The 14,960-nt window shown below is 38.0% G+C and overlaps 1 protein-coding gene across 3 annotated transcripts; it reads left to right on the top strand.

The window, feature by feature from the left end:
* Nucleotides 1-1,158: 1,158 nt before the first annotated feature.
* Nucleotides 1,159-9,750, top strand: plek (pleckstrin). 3 transcript variants are annotated; one of them, XM_044373775.1, is made up of 9 exons: nt 1,159-1,282; nt 4,845-5,000; nt 5,267-5,448; nt 5,591-5,682; nt 5,776-5,960; nt 6,254-6,358; nt 7,760-7,843; nt 7,973-8,042; nt 8,189-9,750. In XM_044373775.1, exons 1-9 carry the CDS (start codon nt 1,241-1,243, stop codon nt 8,326-8,328), a joined length of 1,056 nt encoding a protein of 351 aa, XP_044229710.1. In that variant the 5' UTR covers nt 1,159-1,240; the 3' UTR covers nt 8,329-9,750. The 3 variants fall into 3 exon arrangements, with proteins under 3 accessions (XP_044229710.1, XP_044229711.1, XP_044229712.1); XM_044373776.1 differs by having other exon boundaries at nt 1,218-1,282; nt 4,811-5,000; XM_044373777.1 differs by lacking the exon at nt 1,159-1,282 and adding an exon at nt 1,329-3,201.
* Nucleotides 9,751-14,960: the final 5,210 nt, after the last annotated feature.

Raw genomic sequence — 14,960 nt, 5'->3', positions numbered from 1 at the left:
ATAAATAGATAATGTAATATGTATATAATATTGTATCATGTTTATTCTTAAGTGTGTGATCCCTCTGCTGTTTTCTAATGCAACTTTTTAAATAAATATTTATATGTTTTAATGAATTAGTTTCCCCTCTTTTGTTACTCACCACATTCGAAAAAGAGGAATCTTTATTTTTCCAGAAATACATCCAGGTCAGCCTCTGTTATGTACCCACCCATAGCTAAAGCATGGACTCATAGTTAGTCATACTGTAGCTAAATATAAAGTGGGTATGCATACACTGAGTCAAGAGGTTTTTTGTAAATGCAAGACTGCAATACTAATAATAGCGGAATAATAGTTTATTTACCCAAGGAAAGTCCGGTTACACAACAGCAAAAAGTGCCAAACCATCAGAAATGATAAAAAAAGACTGCAACCATGGGAAATAAAGATCTATGTAATCACATATGAGGGTCACAGGAGGACAGAGAGAGACAAAACACACAGAGATGACATGGAGTGAGTATAAGCTTAGTATAAGCTAAGTTTATTTGAACCTTTCAAACACAAGAGACTGAAAGTGCCATATGTAAGGTATAAAATGACAATGGAAAGATAAAGTATAATAAGATTAAATAACAAGAAATATCCACAAATGTAATAAAGAAAATAAAAGTGCAGTAAAGGAAATCAATCATAGGCACAGGAGGAAAGAAAAGAATTTCATTAGATGTGAAAGCTGCAAAAGTTGAGACATATTTACTGTAAAATTATCAGGAAGTTAGATCAAACTGTGCTTTCCTGTGTTTCTTTTCCAGTGGTAGACCAAATTAAACGGGTGAGTTCACTGAAACTGCAATGGAGTAAGACTTGTTAAAGTATTTTTATCTGAACTGTCAACCCTGACACTAAAGTTTACACGTCAGCAGAGCAGTAACTGTAACTAATAATACTGCCGAGAAGAGGAAGCTGGTTGACCAGTCATCATTGTCACACACCCAGCAGCACAACTTCCGCTTGTATGTCTCTGTGTGTTCGTGGTTTTGAAAGAACGAGAGGAGAGAGAGAGAGAGGGAGTGAGAGAGAGAGAGAGAGCGAGAGAGAGAGAGAGAGAGAGAGAGAGAGAGAGAGAGAGAGAGAGAGAGAGAGAGAGAGAGAGAGAGAGAGAGAGAGAGAGAGTAGGTGGATTCTGTGAGAAATATTTTCGACAGTTAAAAAGTGACAAAAGTTGCAGCCAACAGCAGCAGCAGAGAGTAGGATAATGGAGCCTCAGGAGATCAGAGAAGGATACCTGGTGAAAAAGGTAAGAATAACAAGAAAACACAATCCACTTCCTTGCATTTTATTGGTAGAGCTTGAACGTGTGCTTGACAAGTCTAACATTAGTGACATTATAACAGAACTGACATTACAACAGGCAGATCTGGTGTTGCAACAATAAGCAGACACAGTCTGAATTACAAGAGATAGATGACGATTACTACAGTGGTGACTAACACTATCACTGTCAGTGACGGTTTTAGTCCAGACGCAACAGTTAACAAACTTGTGAAAAAATGAAAAAGGAAGATCTAAAAATAAAAATCCTGACAATACATTGAACTGGGCAAACAGTACAGACAAAGAGGAATATTGGTCCAGGTTAAACAAGCACCAAGAGGAACAGATGTGCATGTGACATTACTCTATATGATCAAACACAACTACACACTTCTGTTCTACAGTTGCAACAAAAAACTCAAGTTCCTGCTTCTGTCCTGAACTTGTTTGCTCGTCGCAATATGTCATAAATATACTATGACATCCACAAACACATTCCAACTTTGCTCTCACGAACACCAGGGGTTAGACATATAAAGAATATACATGCACAAAAACAACATATAAGTTATTGTCCCACAACATAAACTGTTGTTTAAAAAAAGAAAAAAAGAAAGAGCAGCGAGAATGTGACCAGTTCACACATTCAGCACCCACACACATACGTTTGTCGAGAGCGAGAGCGAGCCAACTGTGACATGGATAAGTGTAAATGAAAAAGTAGACAAGTGACATCTAATATAAAAACTATAAAGGTAAAATTATAAACTTAAAGTAGTTGCTTTGTGTGCTCAGTTCCATTATTCTTTCAGTTTAGTTTACATTTTGTGTCTTCCATCAGTCATCACTCTGTTCCCCATGTTCTTTTTATTAAATTTTTATTGATTACTGTTCTTAGTTTTGATGATGATGATTAACACATCATGACACTATGGATGCTATGAATGGCCAAAGCTGTGCCTGACCGTCATGCCTAAAGATGCTTGGAAGACTTTTCTTCATTATTACAGAGCAGTCAGATAATGGTGCATCTTTGCCCATTCAATAAAAGTGAAATCAAACACCACACTCAAAAAAAAAAGAGGGTCTAAAAAACAACAACCCCCAAACAAAATCAACGTCCAGCAGTAAAGGCTCTTGCAAAGGACGGACAAGCACCAAATGCCTTCTCGATTATTTATTTCATGTCAGCAGATTAAAAAAAAATAGATGATTCAATATTAATGGATAAATCTGGTGATATTCTGTATTTTTCTTGTTGTCAACAAACCCAAAAAGACCAAAACCAACAATAAACTGATCCTATTAACAAGTATTTCTTGTGTAGCCAAGGGCTGATATCTTAAGGTCTTTGCACACCAAATCCGTTTTTTTCGTATGCGTTTTTTTAATCCGTCATCCGACAAAAATCGTTACGCACAGAAACCTTGCACACTGAGTCCGATGTGTTTTATTACTATATTCGTTGCGAAAATTCGCAATACGAGGCAAGCAGTGAGGGTAATTTTGTGGTCCTCTAAATTCTTGCAAGAAAAAGAAAGAACCACACAGTAAAAAGAAGACCACCAATTTCCACGATCTGGCAGCACACACACATACACACACATACACACACACACAGGTGATCAGCCTTTCGACTGGATCCGCAGATATTCAGGGCACAGCCTCAAAACGCTGCAACATGCAGACAAGATCATTATCAATAGTTGTTCTGTGATCAGTCTGTGTATAACTTCTCTGCTAAAGCTGATAGTATCAGTGTTTCGAGGCTGTGTTGTTTGCGTGTACGGTGGCTCTGGGTGGTCAAACAACTCTGTGAAGGCTTTGACGGATGCAAAAAAACCCCGCAGAAAATCGAAACTGCTCCGAAGATTTTAATGACGGACGAAACTTTCAGAGTCGGTGTGTCAACGTGATTGACACAACGGACTTGGTGTACAAAGACCTTTATTCCTCGGTGCCACATACCTACATTGTTATTTAAAAAACACATCAATGGTGTTGTAATGCCGATAAATATGGACACTGTAGTTTCTTTTGAGTCAATCCTGCACACTGGCTTGCTACTGTAATACTCACTAGAGCTCCAAAAAAGTATTAATTCACAACTGAAAAAAGTCTCCAACAAGTACACTATTTACTCCTGTTTATTGTTCGCTAAAAACTACAGTTCCCAGCTGTTTCATGAAATTAAAAGTCTTTTTAAAAGTGAAAATATATATTTGTGATCTGTTTTTAAAGTTTTTTTGTCTCCACAGGGGGCGAAAGGGCTGAGTGCCTGAGACAGGATAGGAAAGTCAGAATTGAGAGATTGGTTAATGCATTGTTGGTTTTGGTCTTTTCATGGCATTTGTTGACAAGAAGATAATTGTTGATATGTGTCGGATTCCATAAAGAGGCAAAGATTGGATTACATGTTTCTGACTTTGTGCATACACACACTCAGTTTTTGTATTGAAACTACACACAATGTTACAACAGATCTAAACATTACTGAGACTTTATGGAGCTGTTTGAAGAATGAAACCACATTTCCATGCACCCTATCCCTGGTCCAGTATCCTGCTACACATGGTTAAAGACATGAATAATAAGATTGGAGAATACAGCTGTTCAGAAGTCAAAGGCTGATATTTCACCACCACATTGTTACATGTTTCTGCTATTTTATTTATCCCCTGCATGGTTGAATGCAAAAAGTGCAGTCATCGTTATTCACACAGCTTTGCTGTGATGCTTCAAGGCATATGTCTCACAGTAGAAACATTTTGGGAAAACTTTGGGCTTGTTTCTAGCCTAAGTTACGTAACTTCAAGTGTTATAATATTTTTCACTTTCTCAAAGCAGTTGGTAAGACAACCTGCCTCTGTTCCCTGAGGGGTTGAGGGGAGCAGAGGACACTGCAAGTTCAACGGTGCATATACATTTACTCATGACAAAACTAAGTGAAATGAAGCATTTAAAAATACATGCCCAAGAGTGGACTGCCCCAGTCAGTGATTCCTCTTCCCCATATGTATTACCAGAACTCAGAACTGCAGCACCATGCTTTAGATTCATTTCTGCATTTTCATGTAGCTGGTGCATGGTGCCTAGCACATCATAGATTCATTTAATTTCATTCATTTAAGCCTGTATGTTTTTCTTTCACCTCATGTTGCCAAACGCAGTGTGTGAAATGAAACATGATGCAAATTTAACATTTATAGAGGGAAATTTAGCTTTCATGTTACATAATGTAAAAGTAAACTTTTGTACTTTTGAGTGACGCTGACCTTCAAAGCCTTGTATTCTCCCTCAGATTTGAAGGTCAATGTTGAAAGTATGATGTACGGTGCTACTGTATTCCTGGTGCTCTCGCAGTGGTCAGTTTGGGACTTGAGAGAGGACGAGGAGGATATCAAACTAACAGACAAGAGTACCTTTAGTGATGAAATTATAAAGTAATGTAAATATTTACTGCTTCGTTTCAACTACATTCTTGACCAGTACTTTTGCACCTTTGCTCAAGGCTGCCTGCTGTCACCTGTCTTACTGATCCTCAGGGTACAGTGCTAAACTCCTGGAAAGCTGTGTGGGTGGTGCTGTCAGAAGATGGGGTGGAATTCTATAAAAAGAAAACAGACCGTTCTCCGAAAGGAATGATCCCTCTAAAGGGAGCCACACTCGTTAGTCCTTGCCAGGATTTTGGCAAGAGGACGGTAAGAAAATGTCAAATATACATGTTAAAAAAAGTAGAACTAGTATTCAAGGATAAGAGCTGTGAAAGCAATAGTATAGGATTTATAATAGACTTCAGAATTAGGATGCTGAATTTGAAGATTTGGTTAATTTGAGAAAGCTAATTAAGTTGTTTTTTTTTCCAAATTAGCTTCTGTATTTTGTTGATTTTCTCATATTTAAGGGCAAAATATCAAGTGAAAAAAGAACATATAACAATTTGACTGATTAGTATTGCATCATTCAGTTGGTTTTCAAGATCACCACAGAAAAGAAACAGGATCATTTCTTCCAAGCCTCACATGTGGAGGAGAGAGAGTTTTGGGTCAAGGACATCAAGAGGGCCATTACCTGCCTACAGGGGGGAAGAAAGTTTGCTAGGAAGTCCACAAGACGCTCCATTCGCCTGCCTGACACAATCAACCTGAAGTATGTTCTGAAAAGTCCTCCTGGTTGTGGAAACAATAATTTGAAAAAAACAGTAAACAGACAAATTTTATTCTAAGCATTGCTTGTGCTAATGATAGTATGTGCCAGACATGTTGACAGCATTTACACTGTGTTTTCTCAGTGAGCTGTACACTCTGATGAAAGACCAGGATGATGGAGTCAAAGAGTTAAAACTGGAGCAAGAGAATAGAGTCTTCAACCACTGCTTCACTGGTATTGCCGTCATAGCCTTTTGTATGTTACAGGTGTGGAGGATTTTTTTAACATCCCTTTTACATTTTTAACTCCTTCTCTATTTTTGCACAGGTGCAACAGTGGTAGAATGGCTGATCTCAAAGGACAAAGCAAGAAATAGACCTGAGGCCCTCATGTTAGCAACAGGGCTCCTGACTGAGGGTTTTCTCCAGCCTGCAGGTGACATGTCAAAAGATGGAGCTGAGGGTGGAGACCAATCTGCCTTCTTAGATCAAACAGATGCTCTTTACTACTTTGTAAGTAAGCTGAGTATCAGAAAAAAGAAAAAAAAAAAAGATTTTATCTTTATTGCAAGTGCAAATTATGTCTTTCTCAGTAGGTTTTTGATATCATATTCACTTTATTCACTTTCAGCAAGACAAATGTCGGCAAATATGTATCAGACATTATTAATAAAGCTGGGAATGATCATGAAAAATTACACATGTCCATATTGTATATATATATATATATATATATATATATATATATATATACATACATACATATATATATATGTAACATATTGCATTGCTTTGCTTTGTGACAGGCAGACAGCGGGTTCTTCTGTGAAGGATACTCCAGTGATGAAGATGTGCTTGTGAAGGAAGAATTCAGAGGAAACATCATAAAACAGGGTTGTTTACTTAAACAGGTGACTTAAAAAGCAAGCAAAAGCGTTGCAAAAGTCGCGTTTCCATCAACATACTTTTCTGCGCATTTTGAAGTATCACATTAGAAAAGGTTGATGGAAATAGCAAAAATCAAAAATACTTCACAAGTCACTTTACAGTTTCACAAAAAGGTTTTTATGCTCGCTTGAGGTGGTTTTAGCCTTTCTTTAAAAAGACTTAATGCACTAAATGGGAGATGGGGACACCTTTGACACTTTTAAAAAACAAATAATGATAATTATAGTGACTTGACTTGACAAAAACAAGAAATACCTACAAGCCACCGAGGGGCTGCTACACTGGTACTTGCCTCGTTGATGCATTGCCTTTGTGTAGCATATGGGTTAAATAATTAAAATCCCAAATGTCCATATTTTAGTCATATGTAAGTGTATTTATTGTACATAATCAGGTCTATCCATAGCGTAGACAGCAATCCACACACATTTAATGTCAATGAATAATTTCCGTGCAAACAACAAATATGACTCAATGGTACGCTGCACCTGTATGGTCAAAAAAACTGTGTGCCAAAAAACAACACACCTGCTCTGTGATTACTGCCTCACCTATGTGTACCTTCCCCATACTCCACATATCACCTACTAAAAGGGAATTACCACAGGTGAACGCATACTATTCATAGACTGTAAAAACTAATGGACGTAGCCACTGTAATGTCAGCTGTTAGTTTGTGGACTCTCATTTTGAAACCTTGAGTTTGCCTTTTTTGACCGTCGCCATCTTGGGTTTTTGGAGCCAGAAGTGACCATATTTGGATGAGAGGATGGAGCTGACCCTAACGCTGCACCTATGCTCTGCGAGTCTGGGGTTACACCATGGTTATGTTACCTAACCAACATTGTTGCCATGGTAGCGACTTGCCTGTGACAGCATCCACCTGTCACTCAAAGCAGCCATTCCCTTAATTATGCATAACTTTCAGCCTTAATAAAATTTAAACAGGTGAGTTATATAAAAATTCACCCCTTGTACAGTTGTCATGAACAGGGAAATGAGCTATAGAGACCAAAGATGTTTTTTTGGATCAGACTGTAAACTTGTTTCACATTTCTGCTGTAAAGTTGTTCTGCTGTAAATTTTCTATAGGGATTGACTCACTTTTGGTGCCAGCCTCAAGTAGCCATTTGAGGAACTGCCATTTTTAGCACTTCTGTGTTTGCTTGATTTTTCAGCCCCAGTCGTTACTGCTTGATACTACTGCATATACACACATACTAATATACACAATACAAAAATGTCTCCAACAATAATCTCCCAATGAGAAGCCAGCTTCTATGCTCTTTTGCTAACACACTTTTGAAAATTTCTCATTCATTGCAAATGCATTCATTGAAATATGCTATGTTGTTTAATTTCAGGGACATAGGAGGAAAAACTGGAAAGTGCGAAAGTTCATACTGAGAGACGACCCTGCTTATATGCATTATTATGATCCTACAAAGGTAAATATTGTAAAGGCTGAAATAAATTTAGACAACCAATTGAGACAAAAGAATAATGTCAACAGAGTTTCTTCTACTCACATCAGTTGTCTTACTCCTCCCTTGTGCTCCTTTCTTCCTTTGTGTCAGGGTGAAGAACCTCTTGGTTCAATCCATCTCCGTGGGTCTGTGGTTACAGCTGTGGAGTATGTGCCTGATGGTGGGTGAGACCGTTGCCACAGGATACACATGCCTTGTTGCTTCCCCACTGTGACAGTGTGTGAAATATAATTGGTGTTAACTGTCAGCAGCTTCTCATCAGCTCATCTCTTTCAACTCTCTTTCCTCATCTTTTCCTGGTTTCAGCCAAAAAATACGACGTTGACGGCAACCTCTTTGAGATCATCACTTCAGATGAGACTCACTACTTCCTCCAAGCAGCTACAACTGAAGAAAGAAAGGAGTGGATCAAAGCAATACAGGCAGTGTCGAAAAGTGGAAAATAACAGAAGCAGCTGAGCAGTAGTAGAATATTTGCCAGCCACTGTCAAACTTATTGATTGTAAAGTCCCACGTTTGATCAACATATAATTACATTTAACAGTGTATCAGCTAAGAATAACTGATTAACTTGTATCTTTTAACTTGCAAAACTCACAAACTCTAAACATGGTAGAATGCATAATGCAGTGACACATTAGAGTGGTTACTAAGAAAGAGAAACTGTGTTCTTGGTTTCATGTTTGATATTTTTCCCACTGCGGTTTTTCTGATTTGCTCCTTGTTCACTCTTCTTTCAAATGTTTCATTTACTTTGAACTGTCATATAACGACACTCAGTTCCTGAGTGTGGTCGTCTGAATCACACTCTGCCTCCACAGCTCAGTGTCAGTTTATGGCTCACAGGCCTGCTGCATCTGAGACACTTTTTATCAGTGACAAAAATGACTCGAGCTACACCATGACTGCATTAAAACGTCATGTCACAGTTTAAAGTGATAACAATTAAAGGATATTTTTAGTTTGTCACAACTTGGCTGTTATTTTTGTAGTTTTGCCCATCAATCCTTTTATACTGATAATATTGTACTCACCATGTGTTTTGCTGAGATCCGGCAACATGAAAAATAAGTCATTTTACAGCAATGACACTGTCCTAATTAAAGAAACCAATTATCTTTTACTAACAGCTGATGCTGGTGCTGTTTAGCTTAACTCTGCATTTCAGAAAGCTGATTAAGCAATTTTGTTGGGTTGCCTTAAAAATTGGTTGGGTTCAGTGATACTGCCTTAGACTGGTTTCAGTTGTCATTTGAGATGCTTCCTCTTTGGTAACCCCTCTGACCTGCATGTGGTGTTCCTTGAGGCTCCATCCTTGGCCTCCTTTTACGGTATTCTCTATATGCAGTAGATGCTCCCACGATGGCACATTATCCGCAAACATAACATTCACCACCATTGACACTCATACCGTATATGACCCATTAAAAAAACAGTGAAGAAGGCAACCTACATCACCTAATATCTTATTTATCAGAAATCAAATGTTGGAAGCCCAAGACCTTTCTCCAGCTCAAAATATTGCACAGTAAATTAGTCCATCCCCATTCTGCAGAGGAGTCTTGACTGCCTCTCTACAAATATCAACTCTGCAGCCAGAAACCTGGGTGACTTTTTGTTTGACAAACAAGTCACAAGTCATCCGATCATGGTTCCTCCAACTGGAGGAAAATCAGGTCTTTTTTTCTCTCTTGTGCTTATTTTGAGAAGAACATATAATATTTGATATCTTCCTGCCTTAATCATTGTAATTTCTGTTGAGAGATATTTTCAGCTTTGATCTATCATGTTTGCAGTAGTTGTGTGCACACAGTTTTCCTGTGCAATGAGAAATTTTAACGTGTGAGAGTTTACTTTCTGTTCTAAACCTCCAAATCCTGTGGTTACGTAAACTAACTGGTTTCCTTTTACTTTTTTTATTTGAGATTTGTGCCTTTATTGGATAGGACAGTACAGAGGCAGACAGGAATCAAGGGGGGGGTATGACATGCATGAAGCTGGGATGTTGCAGTTATGTGGTATGCATCATGTCCATCCAGCTACCAGGGCACTCAAAAGGCTTGTTTACTATTGGCTTGCTCTGATTATCTGACCATTCGTGTTTCTCAACCTGCCCAGCTTCATTGTAGTGATGATGCTGTGTTCCCTAATCTCACCAATTACTTTGCTGAGTACAAGGTTATTATAAATGATATGAATGGTGGCCAAAACTTTGAAAACAAAACCCATGTTGTAATAAACTAGAACCACCTTTTAATTTCACAAACACTTTTCTTTTGCAGATATTGACTGGACTTTTCCTCCAACAAGGTGTGTTGAATTACTTGGACAGCATTGTCCTTTCTGTAGTGATCCCCATAGGCACCAATCACACACTCGCTTGCTCACACAGCTGTTTTATTTTTCATCTCTTCAGTACAGTCTAGACATCACATGTACAGTGTGAGCCAGAAGGCAGAGACAGGTAATTTGTGCTTCAAAGAAAAAAAATGTAAATCTAAATTAGTGATATAAATTAGATAACAATAATACAATTTAATGGATTATTACTATGATTGATGTCTGTACATAAGGGATGTGAGGAGGGCCCCAGTATTTGTATCTGTATTTGTTTAGGCAGCAAAATTATTTGTATTTGTATTCGAGTAAATGTGGAAAGAGGCTTAAAAATCCTGTTTTTGTTTTTATTGCGCTTTATTTTATTATTTATTGCCTATTTTTACCACCTAACTTTGTGGAAAGGAGAAGGGGAACAACAGGTTATGGAGAATCCCTTGTAAGCACTTTGCATGTGTCAGTAGCTCAGCTTTATCTCTGGGGAACACCCCAAACTCTGGGAGTGATGTCTAAATTAGGAAATGTGCATCATGCAGCAGGTTGATGTGACTCCCCTCATTGAGACTTGCTGATAGATGTAACAGCAGAGCCGAGGAGACTAAGATAGCGATGTAACCGACCTGCATGCTGTTATTTGACATGTTTTTTTTTCTTCCTGAAAACAAATAATTTTTAAAATATTGGTATGAAACAAATATTTGTAAAAAACCCACTATTCGTGCTTTGCTGAATAACGTATTTGTATTTGGGCACACCCCTACTGTATATGTGTGAATATGCATAACCAACATTCACTCACTGTCTGATCTGCATCTGTATAAATGTTATAATTAGTGCATCATGAGAAGATTAGGTGCCATACCTTCAATTGCTGCCTTTCTTTCATTACTATGATCTGTCTTTGACACTGACTCATTATTTTATGACTGTGTAAGCAACAGAAATGTACTCATTCTGTTTTTAGTTTTTATCATTGTTGACAAGAAGACCAACATTAATGAGTTTGACATTTCTATTTTCATGATCAAATAATTGTTTTAGAAGTTAGTGGTACTGAATAAAAAACATCCATCATTGTGCATGTCTGCATGTGTTTCTACATGTGCTCTATGTGTGTGTTTTACCATTTTGACACAGGAGGGCACTATATATCAACCTAAGACTGTTGCTTTGAGTCATACTGTAGCAAAGTGGTATCTTGCTTCCAATGTTTAATATGCAATTTACCATACTTGGAAGAGCATGATGAAAAATAGGTTAGACTAATCAAACAGCTTAATGCATTATATATATACATGCTGTGAGAAGGGTCTACACCCTGTGGTCCATCGCAAAGCTATAGCTGCAGAACATGATGTATGTATGCCTTCCTAAATGAAAAACAAGAACAAATATCATTCATGCGTCTATGATGAAATTTGAAGGAAGCAAACGGCGACCATTCAAGAAAGCAACCATTCAGCCAGAACGCTTGTTAAGTTGTAACTATGATTAAAGCAATCACATGATAACATCAATTAGTATGTATTACATACTATTATACTCTAAGTGGTAATTATAGAACACAGCACCAAGACACGGCACCCATTTCAACTATATTCTAAAAAAATGATCCTGGAGGAGGCAACAAGTATCCTTCATTGTACAATCAACAAATGCTATCAGCATGGATGAAGGAGACAGTGCGATAAACGTTCAACAGCTGATATACTTCATGCATAAATGACTACTGATTTCTGTAACAATTTGACAAAAGGTATTTTATTCAAAGAAGAATGCAGTGTGCTTAATTGTAATGGCCAACTTGATATGGGCATTGATTAGTTGATTAAAACCATATGAAGATACAATACAGCTGAATCTGTGATATAGTAAAATAAAGACTGAGATGTACCCTATAAATAAAAGTGCATGTGTGTATAGGTTTTTACAAGCAGATTTAAAGGATTTTAAAAATGACCCTCTCTGCTAAGAGACAAAGTAGAGCTACAACAATTAGTTGATAAATCAATTTGTTGATCGACAGGAAATTAATTGCCAACTATTTTGATAATTGATTAATCATTTTGAGTCCTTTTTTAAGACAAAATGCCAAAATTCTCTGGTTCCAGCTTCTCAGGTTTGAATATTTTCTTGTTTCGTTAGTCCTCTATGATAGAAAACCGAATATCTTTGGGTTGTGGACTGCTGGTCGGGACAAAACAAGACATTTTAGGTTGCATCTTGGGCTTTGGGAAACATTGACACACACAAGACACTGCTTTCTCAAATTCTGTTCAAACTAAGGTGGACACATTTGAAAATGCATCTGTAGGCACTTACTTCATACACTATGGAGGGATATATACGCAAGTGCTTAACCTAGGTACTTTTCAAGGGGGAGCAGAGGAATGAAAATAACAGAACACCTGCTTAGCTTACTCAGAACATACTGTATAGCCAGCATTCATTTAACAGTGACATTGAACATGGTACAGTGCTCTGTTCCTCTTTTAGTGCAACTGATTAACTAGATCTCAAAATACACCACAAAATCTCCCTTAGTTCAAATAATTTGAGATAGGTTCATTTGGTTTTTCCCCTTTTGCTGTCCTTTAAAGTCATCTACCCAGGTAGGGTGTTTTTTCCTTCAAATGGAGTGTGGTGAGAACTCAGTGCTTATCTCTACGAAGTGATGAAGAGATGTGGAGTGAATCAGTCCTCTTGACTGGTAGGACACCCCTCTGCACACCTGCTGTGCGTCCTCTGCTCTTCTGTCGTCCGTCCTCTGCCAGTTTGTTGTATGTCCATCAGCGTTTTATCGAATGAGCAGTCTCTTTCTCTCACAAATCATCAAGTGCATAAAAAAACAACAATCCGCAACCTCTCTATTTAATGAAAATATTACCAGATCTGGAACTAATCAACTCAAAAATCCAAAGTAAGCCATTTTGGGGTGGATTACAATCAGAAGAACCTTTAAACTAACTTTTCATCTTGCTTTTATACTTTCTACTCTGCATGGTTCACTTCTTTTCTGCTCTAGCTTGCTACCATTCTGCTGTCTCCTTCCACTACTGCCCTCTGCTGGTCTAAAATAACAATTTCAGATGGGGAAAAGACTGGAAATAAGCTAACTCTGATTATAGGCTATTTTGAGTGGGTTACACATCTTTTTCTCTCTTTTGGCACTGATGCACTGATTTATCCTTAGCCTTTCTCAATGGCAGCATTTACTGTATAACTGTCAATAAAATCACTGTATTATATTCATGCAGTTTTTTGACCAAAGGAGCAGAAAGATGTCTTTGTTGCTCTGCTGTGTGATTGGCACGCTACTATGGAAACACCAAATAAGTGATTGCTGAGTCAAAGGCGACAGACTGGAGTTTTACCCTGCTGAGACCAAGAAGCCAAGACCAAGCTGTTTCAAAACAATCTGTCTATTAAGCCACAAATCTTACCAGTAGTTAGTGTTACTGCAAAATCATGTTGATTTCCAACTGCCCATTAAACACAACGCGTCTATGTGTGAAACGGAAAATGGTCCAAAAACCCTCATGAGATAGAACCCTGTTTGCAAATGTGAACAGCATTTTCAAGTTGATCTGCATTCACACAAAGATAGCGTCAGTGACATAACTCTTGACTCATCCTCATGAGTTTGGCCAAACTGATATTTTAAGAGCCCTTTTCAACCAGCACAGGACAAAGACTACCTCACCTTCGACTAGACGACTCCACATGAAGTGTTTTTTATGAGTTAGTATGAGTTTTAGATTGGATCTGTACCGTGCTGTTAGATTGTAGTTCACCCTCTGCTCAGGTGGAGCACTTCAAAGCTCCTCAGACTATCTTCCATCAAGTGTTCAACAGACTCAGTCTGCAAAGATTGAACCTATCACCTATAAACAGCATTTAAAAGAATTGTGTGCTTTTCATATTCCAACTTCAAAGGCTCTCATGTCTGACTCTCAAGCTAACACATTATGTGCCGGAGATGACATGTTTTTGTTCATTAAGGAGAGATATATTCAGGGAACTTCATGATTCATTAAGTGACAAAAATGGTCTTATAAGAGAAAGAAATGTGATGTATAACATAATTTCTTAAAGATTTCACAGGCTAAGTCTTCCTATTACTGCACACTACAATATGCTATATGAACACAATGTTATAATGAAACGCAACCTTGTCCTTGATTGAACAAAGAATCGAGAATAGATGCCGAGCTGCAGTTCAGTTAGAACAAAAGGTCTTTTGTTGGATATACAGGTCTAACTCCTCAGCAGGGATGGAGGCCATGCTGAGGATGTATCACTGAATGATTTGATGAGTATAAAAATGGCATTCATTATATGCTATGACCTTCCCAGTCAAAAGGATTTTGACTGGTTGAACATCTGTGGGACATTTTGTACTAATGTGTTAGACAGCGCTCTCTACCACTATCATCAAAACCGCAAACGGGGGTGTATATTTTTGAAGAATGGTGTTCTTCCCTCCAGTGGAGAATCAGCAACACAGCTCACTTTATATAAGGGTTATGGTCTATGCTGGAAAGCCAAGGCAATTATTTAAAGTAGCCTAAATCTGCATAGGGCTGCAGAGAAGGGTGTTAATTCTTTGGGTTCAGCATTATGTGGGACCTTTTCAAGTTCAGATGTGATAACAGAGGAAAAAGGAGAAGGAGATGATCTGGTTCTCTCTTGAGAATCTGGAGCAGTTCTTAAAAAGAAACAAGGTCAGATGGATGACAGG

Source organism: Thunnus albacares, chromosome 14 (genome assembly GCF_914725855.1).
Source record: "Thunnus albacares chromosome 14, fThuAlb1.1, whole genome shotgun sequence".
NCBI classification, from domain to species: domain Eukaryota; kingdom Metazoa; phylum Chordata; class Actinopteri; order Scombriformes; family Scombridae; genus Thunnus; species Thunnus albacares.
This window is presented reverse-complemented; position numbering and strand designations above follow the sequence as displayed.